General features: G+C 40.7%; 1 protein-coding gene across 1 annotated transcript in view; it reads left to right on the forward strand.

Annotated features, from left to right (window-relative positions):
• The first annotated feature begins 218 nt into the window (after nt 1-218).
• Nucleotides 219-17,335, forward strand: part of ELOVL4 (ELOVL fatty acid elongase 4) — a 36,892-nt gene continuing 19,775 nt past the window's right edge. The window contains exon 1 of the mRNA XM_080664073.1: nt 219-630. Coding sequence (XP_080520199.1) covers nt 531-630 — 100 coding nt within the window. The 5' untranslated portion in view covers nt 219-530. The remainder of the gene's footprint in view (nt 631-17,335) is intronic.

The raw sequence follows: 17,335 nt of genomic DNA on the forward strand, positions 1-17,335 counted from the left end.
CGCGGGGCCCGATGCCGGGAGGGAGGCGGGAAGGGTGGCACCCGGAGGCGCAGGTGTCCTGCTCCCGCGCGACCCCGGAAGGGGGGAAGGGTCGAGAGGGCGGGACGCGCCTGCGCGTACCTGGCTCCCGCCGCCCCCCGACCGCAGCACCCCTCCGCCCGAGGCCGGGCGCGGGCGGGAGGAGGGGCGCGCCGGCCCCCCGCCCCCCACGTGACTCCAGCCGAGGAGACTGGAGCGGCGGCGGCCGGCGGCGGCAGACTGGTGCAGCGCTCGACGCTTACGCCTGGAGCTCCTCCTCCGCCTCCTCCTGCACGGAGCCCTGACGGTACCTTCTCCTCCGTCAGGCTGGTCGCCGCCGCCGCATCCCCGCTGCCTCGGCGCCCCGAGCAGGAGGAGAAGACGACGCTGGGTCGCCGCCGTTGGAGGGGACCCCGACTGCCGCTCGCTCCCTCGGCCGTCGCCGTCGAGGTCTGCCCTCCCTCGGGGTCTCCGCTCTCTCCTCCCACTGCCGGCTCCCGCTGACCGCCGCGATGGGGCTCCTGGACTCAGAGCCCGGCAGTGTCCTGAACGCGGTGTCCACGGCGCTCAACGACACGGTGGAGTTCTACCGCTGGACCTGGTCCATCACAGGTAAAGCCGCGGGGCTTCCCCATCCTCGCCCGGCCCCGCGGGAGACACCAGCCCCTGCGGCTGTTGGGATGCTGCGGATCAGAGGAGGCACCGGGCGCGGGGACCGCGGTGGGGCACTGGTTCATCTGATCCGAACGTTAAGGCCTCTCCCTCCCCGCGACGCTCTCACGGTTTCCCTCTGAGCTCCCACCATCTCTCACCAGCTTCTCGGATGCAGGAGCTGGCATTTCAGACGGAGTCTGTGCTGCCGAGAGCTCGTCGCAGGAACCGCCCTACTCTATAAGCCCACATCTCCAGATCTCAGCTGACGCTTCTAAATTATGCACAGGATTGGTTTTAACATTTAGTAACATTCCGTGTGGAGAGATGGCTGGGGGCGCGGGGGACTGCAATGGTAGCTGTTTTTTTTGCTTCTTCCGCCTCCTGGTTGCTTTGACACAACCTGCTAACCTGCTAATATTTTGTCTAGCTCATTCATCTCTATGATAATTTGGAAAGAAAGATAAAGAGCCATTGTTTGGCTCCTTGAGTCTTGAAGAATGTCAGTTTCTGAGGCTTTTCAATAGCAGATATGTTTGAAGTGATTGTCTATATTGGCTTTGCGCAGTGCAGTGTAGTCAGGGGGATGGGGGTGCTAAAACACCGGGAAAGAAATGTCTTTAGGAAGGGGGTCTCTACAGCAGCACCTAGAGGTTGTCCTAGAAGCCTACATATGTACAGTTTTCTTAAATCTGCAAACTTTTCCCTTTAGTTGTTTTGACACGACATTCGATTGGTTGATACATGCAGGTCTTCTAGCAGAAGCAGTTGTGATATTATTTTGACATGTCACCATTTATTTTATCCAACTGTTTCAGTTGCTTTTGGCCTTAAGGCATTTAAAAGTTTTGAAATAAAAAATTAGGTTAACAGGATTTTATAAATAATCTTATGATTTAAATTTTATAGCCCTTTTGCAATACTGCACTGCATCCCAGCAGGGGAGGAAATTAACATTCCACATTGTGACTTTGCCTCCCTAGAAATGAAAATTTATTCCTGTAGTTTTTGTGTTTGTTGTTAGAGTAAATGGGATAGTGGTTACAGCATGAATACAGTACAATACGTGGGATATTTGCTGTAGAGAAAATGTGTTGCTGGAATTATTTCTGGTTGAGACAAATAATTCTTTGACATTAATGTAGCTTTAGCTTCTTTAGAAAAGTGTGTTCTTTTTCAGAAGCTCTCAAGTTTGACACTGAGAAGTAAGCTGTTTAGTTAGCCATTGTAATTGAAAATGGTTAAAAGACAGTTTTTAATGAGGTTTTTCCTTTTAAAGTCTTTCTTATGTGTACTATTACACTGAGGTTATGCTTTACCTATAAAAGCTGGGAAAGATGTATCCTTCCCTTCATCTCAGGAGTGATTTGAGTTATTTAAACATTGCATCAGGGTTTCCCATTACACAATTTTGTAAAGCTCTTTGGCAGGTAATTGCACTTCGCATACTTTAGAGTTCAGACATTGTCAAGGTCCTCCAATCTCCATATAGTCCAGAGCCACACCCAGGAGTTCTCATTCCTGTCTGTCATTCTCTTCCCACCTCTTGAGTCTCAGAGAGAATTGAGAACAAAGATAGAATATACCTTTGTGTGATAGTTAAATCTTTTCTAATCACAAATGAAATAGGATAGGGTTATGCAGTTGCCTTATTTGAAAGCTTGAGACTCTCGTGGAAGACATAAAATAATATAATATTGTGAGCTAAGACGGAGGAATGAGCGTAGCCACTGGGACACAGGTGACCTCTCACTAGCAGATGGAGGAAAGGTGCCCTGGCTATCCACTTACGAAACCTGAGACTGCTTCCTTGCTTTCTGTAATCAGCTACCTAGTGTAGGTAGATGGTATTTCTTAACTTAGGGGCTTAGTGGGATAGAGCCTGTCTGCCTTGCTGCTGTGTAAAGAGGAGTATTTTTTCAGATTCAGGCACATCAGACCTGAAGCCTGTGGTGTCCCATTTCCTTTCACTGCCTCTTCCCCTCTCTTCCATGCTCTCCCGGTACCTTTTCTTTGACTCATTAACACTGATCCAATTCCAAGATGATCTCTTCTCACTATAATTTTATGAAAATCTGGGTGAAGGAGTTTCAGAGTAGAAAACTAGTCTCTTAGATGAGGCTGAAGAGAAAGTTGATGAGTCTGATGTTTGGAAAGGGGGAAAATAAAAATGAGTGGAGAGAAAGATGGTTTTGGGAAATAGTGGTGACTGTTGTGAAAGGACACAAATTACTCAGTGAGAGCAAGAAATGAGCAAGACTCTGTGCCTTTGTGTGCTATCTTCCCCAGAACTGTAGTTATATGCTTCTATCTTTCTGTTTTATTACTTAATTGAATATTTCTCTCCGCTCATGTTTTTATCTTAGTGTAAATAACATGTATCTATTTTGGACTGTTTATAACAGGAATAGTTACAGTTTTATAGAATATATTTTATGATCTAAGATATTTTTGCCCTAGGGCAAACAGTTTCTGCAAAAATACTATTTTGAGCTATTTTGTCAAATGGTGCTATTTAATAAAACATGTCCAAAGCAATGTATAAAACTGGGCTTCTTAACAGCACATATCTAGCAGATACAGCATATAGCCCATAGTTTATTAATACAGAAGATGTTACTTTTACTATATCATTGACACTTCATATATTGAATTGAAACTTTGAAAGAGCTGTACATTTAGAAAAACAAGAACTTTTTCTACTTCCTTATTTAATAGCTTCAGATTTTTTAAACAAGTAAACTAATCTTGGTTTATATTATATAGGAAAGTATAGATTGATGTGGGACTTTTTGCCAGTTGGTGGTATAAGAGTAGGAGGTACTCTAATGTCATTGTATTTATTTTCTCTTCTATTACTTTATGAATATATTAAAATTATTAGGACTGGTATCCTTGACTCAAAGTGAAATCTAGTCAAGAGATGTAAACTGGTGAATATAAGCATTCCCGTCTGTAAATACCCAAAGTATCTATATCATTCATTGTGTTCATTTATATTTTAATAAATGTTTATTAGTAAACTTGTGTAACTGATATTTAGCAAAAAAAAAAAAATCTGAAGAATTAATAGCCAGCATCCCCACAATAAGGCTAAATGTCTCCTGAGCCACCATATTTCTTTTTAATCCCATGTTTTCAAACAGCTATTGTTCATGAAGTATGCATGCACATATATGTGTGTATTTGTGTGTGTGTGTGTGTGTGTGTGTGTGGTTGACACTGCTCTCTGTTCAAGGATACAGTACCCAACATTTTGGTGAAAAATTTGTGTCTACTTGGGAGTTGAAGCTAGAGCATAAAAGACCAGCCTTGCTGGGTCCTTAAATTAACTTTGGAGGGGGTAGAAGGGAGAGAAGGATGAACGGTACAGGAGGAGGAAGAATGATGGTGAAGTTTGGAAGCTAGGCTTAAATAATCATTCATTCTTTCCACATGTGCAGGCACAGTACTGGGCTCTGAGGAGAGGATGAGAACACTTGATGATTGTCCCTATGCAGCTTAGGAAGTCTAGAGGGTCAAGGCCAGCCTTGGGCAAACTACGGCCCGCGGGCTGGATCTGGCTGTTCTATCCGGTTCTCTTGCTCTCCCCTCCGCTCCTTTACTTTGAATTTATATTAGTTCACACAAACACTCCATCCATGCTTTTGTTCCGGCCCTCCGGTCCAGTTTAAGAACCCATTGTGGCCCTCGAGTCAAAAAGTTTGCCCACCCTGGTCAAGGCCGTGGTCTGAGGGCAGTGTGATCTGTCAGTCAGGCCTACCTGGGGCCTAGGGAAGGTCAGAAAAGCCCTTCTCTACTCTTCTCCTCTCTACTTCTACCTGTACTGCAGTCTTGTGTTGCGACAAGAATATTAAAGCTCTGTTTCAATATGTTTCATCATGGGAAGTTGTTTTGGATACTGTTGGAGAGTTCCTAGGAACTGACAGTGTGCTTAAGGGTCAGTGAATCATCTGGCTTGCCAAAACTGGGGGCTTGTAGGAGGGGATCTTTAACTCAACTCTAATAAGCTGGGCTAAAAGCAGGTCTGTTGTAGAGAAGCATGTGTCTTAAACATTGTACAGTATATTTACATTAGAATTATTATTTATCACAGTTAATGTGTACATTTTTACTTATGTATTGCTTAAAATAGGTTTTGTTTGTTTGTTTGTTTGGATTAGTCTTGGAACCCTGCCAGTCACCATTTTCAGTGTTTCTCAAGAAAAGGCATTCCAAATTCTAGGCAGCCAATTAAAGACAAATAAGTGTAGCATTACCAGTTTTTAACATGGGATCTCCTTTGGTCAGTGTTTGCCATGAGGTTCTAGAGCAAGCATGTCAAACTCAAAGGCTAACCTGGGCCAAATAAACAAGGCATGCGGCCCAAGGCCCTCGAGTTTGATATGCTTGTTCTAGAGTTATCTCTCTCTCATAACCTCCCTGAAGCTTTTAAGAGGTCCATGCTATTTAAGGGTTTTCTGGGGTTTTGTTTGTTTGGTTGGTTGGTTCCTGTTGTTTTTTACTTCACTCCAGTGTGGTATTGTTCCTTTCCCCAACAGCATATAGCAGAAGTTCTATCACAGATGGAATTCTGAGAGGGTAAATGCAGATTCTAAAACTGTTGTCAGGACATAGTTTTATAGTTAGTTTCTTTGGCTTAGGGAGAAAGGTTTTAAGAATTACACAGATAATTACTTCAGACAATGCTTTTGTGATCTTAAGAGCCACAAAGAAGTTGGTATTTATGTATGTATATATATGTGTGTGTATATATATATATATATATATATATATATATATATATATGTATTTCAGAGAGGAAGGGAGAGGGAGAGAGGATAGAAACATGAATGATGAGAGAGAATCATTGATCAGCTGCCTCCTGCACACTGGGGATGGAGCCTGCAACCCGGACATGTGCCCTGACTTGGAATTGAACCATGACCTCCTGGTTCATAGCTTGATGCTCAAACACTGAGCCATGCTAGCTGGGCAGAAGTTGGTTATCCTTTAAAAACTCAATTTGCTTTAGTTTTTTCTCAAGTCATATGATATTGTCATTAGTGAATGGTTTATTATTATTAACATAAGTATTATTTTGGATTTAGATCATTACTTATTTTGAGTTAAACATGTGTTGAATTAAACACAGAAATGAGTTGTGTAACAGAATTTGTCTTTTCTCATTTTGGATGGCTCTTTTTTTCCCCTTTTCTTTTCATCATCAGGACATTTCTCCTTAACAAGTCAAGGTGCTATTGTTTTATTTTCCATTGAAATGAGAATATTAGAATATATATTTTTTAATCACATAGGTTTGAGCTTTTATTAAAGAGAAGGAAGGAAATACCTGGCCTTTCAAAACCAGCTTCTAAATTTCCTTTCTAACCTGGCCAATCAGTGTTTCTCTGCCCATAGACCTGCAGCTCTAGCCAACTTGGAGAGTTCATCCTTGAGTAAAATTTGTGCATGTCCACCTGCCCTTCCCCAGATTACCTCTACAGATGGCCCTTCAACTGAACCCAGCAGTTTCCCTCCTTTATAAAGCCATTCTTGGCCATGGTACCCTAGAACCTTTATTGCTTTATGTGATCCCATTTCCTTTAGCATTTACCCATGTACTTCCTCATACCATTCTTTCTGTGATTTCATTGTCTTGAATTGTTTAAGCCATTATATTTACCTTTTCACTTTGTATTTTTCTCCCCAACACTAGGGAGTGACACATGTTAATTTCATATGTATTGAGAAGATGACCCCCTTAACATAGCATAATTTCAAATAGTGAGATATTCCGATTACTAAACACTAATAAGGTTTTGGACCACACTAAATCATAGAACACATTTTTAAATGATTTTAATCATAAGTTAGTCAATTGATGTTGACTAAATTTAATGAAGGAATCAAACCATTAAATTATTTATTAGCACTGAACAGTTATTTTCAAGAGATATAAAATCAGACATAATTCTTCTCTCTTCATTGCCTATGCAGCGTTGGGAAGTGTGTGGAAGTGAGGAGGGCAGCATGGAATAGAGAATGGAAAGAACACTGGACTGGGATTTAGATGACCTAGGCCAGTGGTCGGCAAACTCATTAGTCAACAGAGCCAAATATCAACAGTACAATTGAAATTTCCTTTGAGAGCCAAATTTTTTAAACTTAAACTTCTTCTAACGCCACTTCTTCAAAATAGACTCGCCCAGGCCATGGTATTTTGTGGAAGAGCCACACTCAAGGGGCCAAAGAGCCGCATGTGGCTCGTGAGCCGCAGTTTGCCGACCACGGACCTAGGCTTTAGTCCTAGATCTCCTGCTAATTAGCTTTGAGAGTTTGGTCAAGTCTGTTTGCTTTTCCTACCTCAACTTTTTTCATGTATAAATAGAGTTGAATTAAGTAATCTCTAAGGCTCACTCAGCTCTAAAATTCTGGATATAGACACAATTTTTAAAAATTCTTTAAATAGCCCAGCCGGTGGGGCTCAGTGATTGTGCGTCAACCTATAAACCAGGGGGTAACAGTTTGATTCCTGGTCAGGGCACATGCCTAGGTTGCGGGCTCCATCTCCAGTAGGCACCATGCAGGAGGCAGCCAATCAGTGATTCTCTCTCATCGTTAATGTTTCTCTCTCTCCCTCTCCCTTCCTCTCTGAAAGCAATACAAGTATATTTTTAAAAATAAAATAAAATTTTTTAAATACATAAAGCAATTTCAGATAAACATATTGATCAGTAATTCAAAAATCTTATTCTATGCAATAATTACTATCTTTCCAACAAAACAGTTATCAGTACTGCCCAAATAGAAGTAACATTCATATTTAGTCTTTTTTACTTTCTCTGATATTCTCCAGAAGAAATAAGTAAAGGAACAGAAAAACCAAGGAATACAGATATTTAAGCAACTGCATTGACATAGCATTGTTATAGCACATAGTACTGCTGTAATACTATACCTATTTAATTATCTAAATATTGCTTGACAAACCAAGATTAACTATTTTGCCAAGAGTAGTAGCAATAATATTAAAGAATAGGTTCATTATACATTATACATATAATGTATACAATCATACATTACATTTATTATGTAATATGTAACTGCTGAGGATGCTTGTTACATAGTCTTGGGCAAGTTATTCATGGTTCTTTGGGTCTCATATTTCTACCTAAATCATGAGAGTCTTGAACTTACTATGAACCAGGGGGTAACAATTTGATTCCTGGTAACAGTACATGATCTCTTAAGACCACTTTATTGAATCTTCAGAATATCTCCTAAAGCAATGGCTTCTATAGTTGAAATTTAATCTTTATATTTTTTCTATAAAAATGCAAAATTTTATCATACATCATTCCAAAAGATTTCCAATTATAGACACTTTATCTTTGAGAATTTCTAATTTAAATTTGGAAGTGTGACGTAAAATTTTTATAAAATTACTAAAAATACGTAGGTCTTGGGGAAAACAAAATAAACTAAATGGCTTTGGTGTGTGTTTCTTAACTAAAAGGGTAATTTAAAAAAAATCTTACATTATATATTTTCTTCACAGAATATTGTCATTTATTCTATTTTAATTAGAATATAAGTCTTTTTTTCTAATAAATCTTTATTGTTCAGATTATTACAGTTGTTCCTCTTTTTTCCCCTCATAGCTCCCCTCCACCCAGTTCCCACCCCACCCTCTGCTCTTACCCCCCCCACTTACTGTCCTCATCCATAGGTGTACGATTTTTGTCTAGTCTCTTCCCACACCCCACCACACACATTTCCCCTGAGAATTATCAGTCCACTCCCTTTCTATGCCTCTGATCGTATTATATTCACCCGTTTATTCTGTTCATCAGACTTTTTACTCACTTGATTTTTAGATTCACTTGTTGATAGATACGTATTTGTTGTTCATAGTTTTTTGTCTTTACCTTTTTCTTATTCTTCCTCTTCTTAAAGAATACCTTTCAGCATTTCATAGAATACTGGTTTGGTGGTGATGAACTCCTTTAGCTTTTTCTCATCTGTGAAGCTCTTTATCTGACCTTCAATTCTGAATGATAGCTTTGCTGGGTAGAGTAATCTTGGTTGTAGGTTCTTGCTGTTCATCTCTTTGAATATTTCTTGCCACTCCCTTCTGGCCTGCATAGTTTCTGTTGAGAAATCAGCTGACAGTCGTATGGGTACTCCCTTGTAGGTAACTGTTTCTCTCTTGCTGCTTTTAATATTCTCTCTTTGTCTTTTGCCCTAGGCATTTTAATTATGATGTGTCTTGGTGTGGTCCTCTTTGGATTCCTTTTGTTTGGGGTTCTGTGTGCTTCCTGGACTTGTAAGTCTATTTCTTTCACCAGGTGGGGGGAGTTTTTGGTCATTATTTCTTCAAATAGGTTTTCAGTATTTTGCTTTCTCTCTTCTTCTGGCACCCCCATAATTCGGATGTTGGTACACTTGAAGTTGTCCCAGAGGCTCCTTACACTATCTTCATTATTTTTGGATTCTTTTTTCTTTTTGCTTTTCTGGTTGGGTGTTTTTTGCTTCTTTGTATTTCAAATCTTTGACTTGATTCTTGTGATCCTCTAGTCTGCTGTTAGATATCTGTATATTATTTTTTATTTCAGTCAGTGTATGCTTAATTTCCAGTTGGTCCTTTTTCATATCCTCGAGGGTCTCACTAAATTTATCGGAGGTTTCTAGAAGATTCTTGAGTAACCTTATAACCGTGGTTTTGAACTCTATATCCAGTAGTTTGCTTTCCTCCATTTCTTTCATTTGTGACCTGTTTCTTTGTCTCTGCATTTTGGCTGCTTCCCTGTGTTGATAGAGTGGCTTTGTGTGCTAGGTGTCCTATAGGGCCCAGTGGCTCAGCCTCCCTAATTACCTGAGGTGGACACTCTTGGTGCATCCCTTTGTGGGCTGTGTGCACAGTCTTGTTATAGTTAAGCCTTGATTGTTGTTGGTATCACTGGGAGGAATTGACCTCCAGGCCAGTTGGCTGTGAGCACCAGTTGTGTCTATGATGGGAGAACTTCTGTGCTGGAGAAACCCTTATGGGGCAAGACTTGCTTCAATGGGACTTTGGTGCTCACTGAGCCTGCCCCTGAGTGTGTCTCTTATGGATCTGAAGAGTTGTAGTCTGGATGGTCTCTCTCTGACCACTGGGTACATTGGCTCTTGGATCTCCAAAGAGAGAGGCCACCCAGCAGGAGCTACAGAGAGATCAGCAGATTCCTTCTCTTTATTTGGGGTTTGGATGTGTCCAGATGAGGCCCAGCTGTGAAGCAATGAAAGCTGCTGTTGAGCCTTGGGCCTTCTTTTGGAGGCTCTGGGGATTTTTGACCCCGCTGCAGTATATTAGGTTTCAGATTGCAAAGGGCCAGGCCATTCAATGCAAAAGCCTCTGTGCACAAATTGGTTGGGGCGGGGTCTCAGGGAATTACCCGGGGGTGGAGCAAACAGCAATGGCTGACCGCCAGCCCTGCCTGGAAGAGGACCTGTGTCTCTGTGTCCCTCAGCACAGTGCAGGAACAATGATCGCTGCAAGCACCTCTGAGAGAAAGCTGCCCTCGAGTTCCGCCCGATGCCAGACAGTCCAGTTTCTCCCCGTATGAGCCTGGGTCCCCAGAGTCCCGCCCAGAACTGGAGTTCAGAGCAGTTGGGAGCTTGTGTCTCCCTCCCGATTGAAAAAGACAGCCACATACTCAATTGCCAGCCCTTTCCGTGCCTCCATACCTTTGCACTTCACTTCTGCACCTCCGCTCCTCCTCCGAGTCTCAGTGTGCTTTTCTCTTTCCTTCTAGTTATAGAATTTCCATTCAGCCAGCCTTCCCGTGGTTCTGGATGATACCCGTTTTGTCTTTTAGTTGTAGTTTTGAAGTGGTTGTGTGAGGCAGCAAGTTCAGGTGTTTACCTATGTCTCCATCTTGGTTTCTCCCTGGAATATAAGTCTTGGAATTTGAAATGCAAATGCATTAATCCACTGAAGGAATCAGTTACTTTTACATGTGATGACATATAGGTATTTGTGATTTTGAACTGGAATAGTCAAAGTAAGCTTCTTTGTTTTCATTTTTATTTGTTTATTAACTGAAAACTGAGGCACAAGATATGTATTAAAGAATTTCATAGATTTTTACATATACATGTTCATAGCAGCATTATTCATGATAGCCAGGAGGTGAAAGCAACCCAAATGTCCAGTGATGTATGGATGGATAAACAAGATATGGTATATACATACAATGGAATGTTATCCAGCCTTACAAGGAAGGAAATTCTGGCATATGCTACAACATAAATGAACCTTTTTTCATTATGCTAAGTGAAAAAAGCCAGGCACAAAAAGACAAATACTTATATGAGATCTTTACAGTAGTCAAGTTCATAGAAACAGAAAAGGGCTAGGGGAGTGGAGGAGATGGGGAGTTGTTTAATGGTACAGAGGTTCAGTTTGCAAGAAGAAAAAGTTCTGGAGATTGGTTGCACAGCAATGTGAATATACTTAACACTATTGAACTATACACTTAAAAATGGCTAAGGTGGTAAATTGTAAATGTTTTTTATCACAATTAAAAACAAATTTACCATATGTAATTAATATGATAGCACCTCTCGAAATTATCTTTATTCAGTGTGCAGTGATAAATAAGTTGATTCTTTTATTTTTTCAGCTTTTAGTAAAAATGGCTTTATAAAAAGTGTGCAAAGCTGTTGCCTTAACAGAAGTCCCTAGGGGCTAGAGTAGCAGATAACAAGGAAGACAACCTTGCCTTTGTATTTTGCTTTGCAGTTTTATCAAGAACTTCACAACAACCTGGGAGGTAGGCCTGGCAAGCATTGTTATTTCCATATGTGTGGAAGTCCTTGAGAGTCATAGAAGCTAAATAACTTACTGATGAACACTATATTGGAAATGGGTCTAAACAGATCATTTTGTTACCCATCACACTAGCCAAGCAGGAAAGCAATAATCAACCCTCTGACCTGTTTATGTTTTCTTATATTACCATATATATATACTAGAGGCCCGGTGCACGAAATTCATGCATGGGGGGGGGGCAGTGTGTGTCCCTCAGCCCAGCCTGCACCCTCTCCAATCTGGGACCCCTCAAGGGATGTCCGACTGCCTGTTTAGGCCTGATCACGGTCGGATCAGGCCTAAACGGGCAGTCGGACATCCCTCTCACAATCCAGGACTCCTGGCTCCCAACTGCTCGCCTGCCTGCCTTCCTGATTTCCCCTAACTGCTTCTGCTTGCCAGCCTGATCACCCCCTAACCACTCCCCTGCCAGCCTGATTGATGCCTAACTGCTCCCCTGCCAGCCTGATTGCCCCCAACTGCCCTCCCTTGCAGGCCTGGTCCCTCTAAACTGCCCTCCCCTGCTGGCCTGATCGTCCACAACTGCCCTCCCTTGCAGACCTGGTCCCTCCCAACTGCCCTCCCCTGCTGGCCATCTTGTGGCGGCCATCTTGTGTCCACATGGGGGCAGTCATCTTTGACCACATGGGGGCAGCCATCTTGTGTGTTGGAGTGATGGTCAATTTGCATATTATTCTTTTATTAGATAGGATTAGATAGGGTAGAGGCCTGGTGCACGGATGGGGGCTGTCCTGGATCAGGGTGGAGGTTTCCTTAGGGTGTGGGGTGGCCTGGGTGAGGGGCCTGTGGTGGTTTGCAGGCCGGCCCCAACCCCCGGTGACCCAAGCGGAGACCCTGGTATCTGGGATTGATTTATCTTCTATAATTGAAACTTTGTAGCCTTGAGTGGAGGCCTGGGCCGGCCAGGGCAGGTGGAAAGCTTGGCTTCCTCCATTGCCGGGGAAACCCAAGCCTCCTGCTTGCTCCGTGGCCGCAGCCATCTTGGTTGGGTTAATTTGCATACTCGCTCATGATTGGCTGGTGGGCATGGCTTGTGGGTGTAGCAGAGGTATGGTCAATTTGCATATTACTCTTTTATTAGATAGGATATTTTATTTTTTATTTTTTTAAAATATATTTTATTGATTTTTTACAGAGAGGAAGGGAGAGGGATAGAGAGTTAGAAACATCGATGCGAGAGAAACATCGATCAGCTGCCTCCTGCACACCTCCTACTGGGGATGTGCCCGCAACCAAGGTACATGCCCTTGACCGGAATCGAACCTGGGACCTTTCAGTCCACAGGCCTACGCTCTATCCACTGAGCCAAACCAGTTATGGCTAGATAGGATATTTTAATCCTCACTTGAGGAAATGTTTTTTATTGATTTTAGAGAGAGAGCGAGAGAAAGATTGATTGTTTGCCTCGTGTATGTGCCCCAACCTAGGGGTCAACCTGCAACCTACGTATGTTCCCTGATCAGGAATTGAACTCACAACCTTTTGGTGTACTAGATGATGCTCCAACCAACTGAGCAACCCAGCCAGTGCTATTTTACTTTATCTTAACTGCTATCTCATCTACAAAGTATCACTATTTAGAATACTAAATCTGAGCAAAATCATTATACCACCAGAGATAATCTAAAGAAAGACATCTGAAAAGCTCAAAGAGACTGTAAAGACTGTTGTATAAGATTAAATTAAAAAGTGATATTTATTTATATAAATTTATATAAATTTACTAGAGGCCTGATGCACAAAATTTGTGCAAGAGTAGGCCTTTCTTCCCCCAGCTGCTGGCACCAGCTTCCCTCTGGCACCCGGGACCCAGGCTTCCCTTGCAGCCCCCGCTTCATCCAGAAGGTCATCTAGAAGGACGTCCAGTCTAATTAGCATAGTTTGCTTTTATTATTATAGATATCATATATATGAATATATTGTATAATTTACATATGAAATATAAAAAGTGGTATTTAGCTTGAGAAGATGAAGTTGGTTTCCATATGGTGGAGTAGCTAGGACCTTAAAAAATATATCAAAGTGAATTATGAAAGTGTTTGCCAAATTTTATAATATAAAAACTAGAAGCTATTGTTAATTAGTGAAAAGGAATAAATTCAGGATATACAGTGGATATTCAGCTTATAGAACTGTTAGCAAGAGAAGATTTTGACCAAACTTCCCACTTAAACACATATACACACTCCAATTGGATCTTCAGTCTTTTTTGCTAGAGGGAAACGCCATTTCAATCTTCTTAAAGCCTTAAATTAGTATCATTGGCAGCACGAAAGGGGATGTTTGGACTCTGAATTCCCAGATTAGCACAGGGAGGAAGTTTCATGAAATTTCTGGAAATCTCAGCAAAATGTGAAAACTGAGTGAGAAGGAAACTATTTATCTTCATTCTATCTTGGCTCCCAGGATGTGAGGCATTACTAGTATTCTTCTGTATCTAATATACTGTATATATCTTTCCCCCCAGATCTCTTCTTGTACCACATCTCCTCCCACCTGGGTATTGTTTCTTCTTTCCCTAGGAACTGGCTTTTATGAATATGCATTTAAAAAATATATTTGGGTAGCATTGGTTAATAACATGTTTCAAGTCTACAGTTCTGTGATGCATCATCTGTACATTGCATTCTGTGCTCACCACCCAAAGTCTAATCTTCATCCTCCCAATCCCTTCTCCTCTTGTCATTTTTTTTAAGCCACAAATTTAGCTATAATCTGCACATGGTGAAACTCACTGCTACTTATTGAGCTTCCATTATAGGACCATATGGACTATAGAATGCTGTAGTGTGCATTTTATACACCTTATCTTATTTAATGTTCATAGAATCCCTGTAAGGTAGGTAGTATTTTACTATTCTATGATGAAGAAATAGACTTAAAACTACACAGCTGGAAAGTAAAAGAGCTGGATTGAATCTTCTCCTTTATATGAGTGACCTTTTCATGAGCAGTACAACCTCCCTATTCATCCAACAAATACTGCTTTATTGCCCACTGATAATAGTGAACATTTATTGGATGCTTACTGAGGTCCAGGCACCATGTCCAATGATATATATATAATTATATTTAATTCTTATTTTCCTTTCACCTAGGTACTATTATCCTCATTTTCCAAGTGAGTAAACCAATTTTCCCTGGATTATCCATCTTGTACCTACTCTCCCAAATTAAACCTCATAATAATTAGTCTTCAGCTTAAATCACATAGTCATCAACCCATCTGTGTTACTGTCTTTTCTCCTGTACAGCCTCTGAATGCATCCTTATTTATCTGCTCTCTATGGGAAATCCTATAATTTCTCTCACTTTCTACTTTTATTCCGATCTCTGTTTAGGCAAACTTGGAACCAAAATTCTTTTTTACTCTGCTTTTTAACTTCTCCCTTCATTGTTCTAGGCTCTTTGGTGACTGTTAGAAACTGAGTTACATGAAACATTTTTTGTCCTCTTGTTCTAACCCTGTGCTGGACTCCTCTCAGGCCATTTGTTCCCTCCTACTTCAGATACAGCAGTTTACCCTTGCCTTGCTGGTGACAGTCCTTCCTGTCTGCCCATCACACACTGACCTCTTGGCCATTTTGTAACCCAGTTTCTGCCTGGACCATCTCTACAGTCTGCCAAAGCTGCCCTTTCCTTAAATTCATCCAGGTGCTCTTCCAAGCTCAAGCCCTCATCCTCTTCCCTGTGTACCTAGAGGTTAAAGCAGAAATTTCCCTGTTCATCACCTGACTCGGTAGGAAATTGATCTGACTCTCATTTATCCACTACTTTCAGAATCTGTATTTTTTTCCAGAGTATATTTCAGGTCGTTTCCTGTCTCACTGTATCAAGTTATGTGAAGACCCTTTCTTCTCCATTTCTTCCCTTTTTACCTCACCTGATGCCCAAGCTCTTACTTGGCTTGGAAAATATATTAAGCATCATATTTTAGATTAGAACCTAGAAGAGTCCTTATGGTGTTATTTAGTTTATTCCTGTCATAGAGATAAGATCTTTCTCAACCTCTTCTTGACAACAGTTATTTATATTTTTTATTAAAAATTTATTTTAACAAAGGGCTGAGGCTGCTTATATATACCAGGTATTGTTAGAGAGATACTTTAAGAAATAAGGGCCCTCATTGACATTATCGTAAATAGGGAAAGACATGGCTACCTCCTTAAGAAAAAGACTGCAGTTTGCCTTTGAGGTGTTTTTAAGTACAGTGTCACATGGAGTATCTATTATTTTTGTGTAGTCCATAAAGGAAAATGCATTTTTAACAATATCACTTACATATCAATGATTAGTAGCCAGTTGTAAAGAAAATGGAGTTGATTTGACACTGTTGGCTCTAACTTAAGGAGAATGAACAGTTTCAGAGAATGTGTTGTATATACTTCTTGATGTCTTGAATACCGGTATCTCTAGTTGGTTGTCAGACTTGTGTTTTGCTTTTGTTTGTGGTAGGTGAAATAGACTTGCTAGAAGAGAAAAAGTGGCTGATTTCAGGTAGATTCTAGGAAAAATTAATCAAACTTTTATGATTTGGTTATATAGTATATAAAGTAGGCCCATATTTCTTTATACATACATTTATTTCAGAGAGAGGAAGGGAGAAAGAGAAACATCAATGATAAGAGAGAATCATTGGTTAGCTGCCTCTTGCACGATTCCTACTGAGGATCGAACTTGCAGCCTGGCATATGCTCTGACTGGGAATTGAACCATGACCAGGAGGTTCATAGGTCAATGCTCCACCACTGAGTAACACTGGCCAGGCAAACTAGCAGTTCTAGCAGTTCTTCTTAGACTTTAATATGTAAAATCACTTGGGAATCATATTAAAATACAGATTCTGGCTTAGTAGGTCTGAAGTGAGACCTGAGATTCTGCTAGCAAGCTCCCAGGAGTTGCTTTTCTGCTGGTGCATGGACCACACTTTGAACCAAAGTGTGTATTCCTAATTTCTTTGATAATCTGCTACTTATATTACTATGGAAGAAGACAAATTTTAAAATGTTCTTCAGCTATTGATTATAAAATATACTTAAGAAAGCCAAACAATGGCATGAATTTTTGTAGAACATTTAGTTGTGTTTTTTTACCCCAACAGGGACTGTATATCTTTTAGAACCATTTTGATCAGTAGCTGTTGCTCATTTTATCTGAATCAAAGGGCAGTTTAGAAATGTCCTGAATGTCTATTCTCATAGTAGCAGTAGCTATAATAATAATAATTTATTTTCTGGATACTTTGTGACCTTCATTCAGTCTGCTAGTCCTCAGCCATTTGCTTGGTGCATCCACTGTACAAGCTTTTGTGCCTGTAGAGAAAACGTTTTATTAATTTTTTGGGATGGGCTATGATGGCCAGCTTAGACTAATTGGGGAAGAAAGTTAATGCTGACTGGTAGAAATCCTGAGTTCTAAAAGCTTTAAAAGATATCAGCCTTTCAAAAAAAGGAGGAGGTCTGTTAGAGATATTTAAGAAAGTTGCTTTATTATATGCACTGATAATTGGTTGTGAAAATTAATTATAGTTGTTTGCATATAAATAGAGGTTTCTAAAGAACTTGGGTTACTTCAAAACTATTGGATGCGTTAGAATTATTTTATTATTTATTACATCTGGTTTACATTTTCTTTAAAACAAGGTGTTGTTTTTTAAAAAAACAAAGAAAAAAATGCTTGCCTGGCATGGCTCAGTGGTTGAGCATCGACTTATGAACCAGTAGGTTGAAGTTCGATTCCTGGTCAGGGCATATGATTTGGTTATATAGTATAAACATCTCCCTTTCCATTCCTCTCTGAAATCAATAAAAA

The sequence above is a fragment of the Plecotus auritus genome (assembly GCF_963455305.1).
Source record: "Plecotus auritus genome assembly, chromosome: 4".
Taxonomy (NCBI): Eukaryota; Metazoa; Chordata; class Mammalia; order Chiroptera; family Vespertilionidae; genus Plecotus; species Plecotus auritus.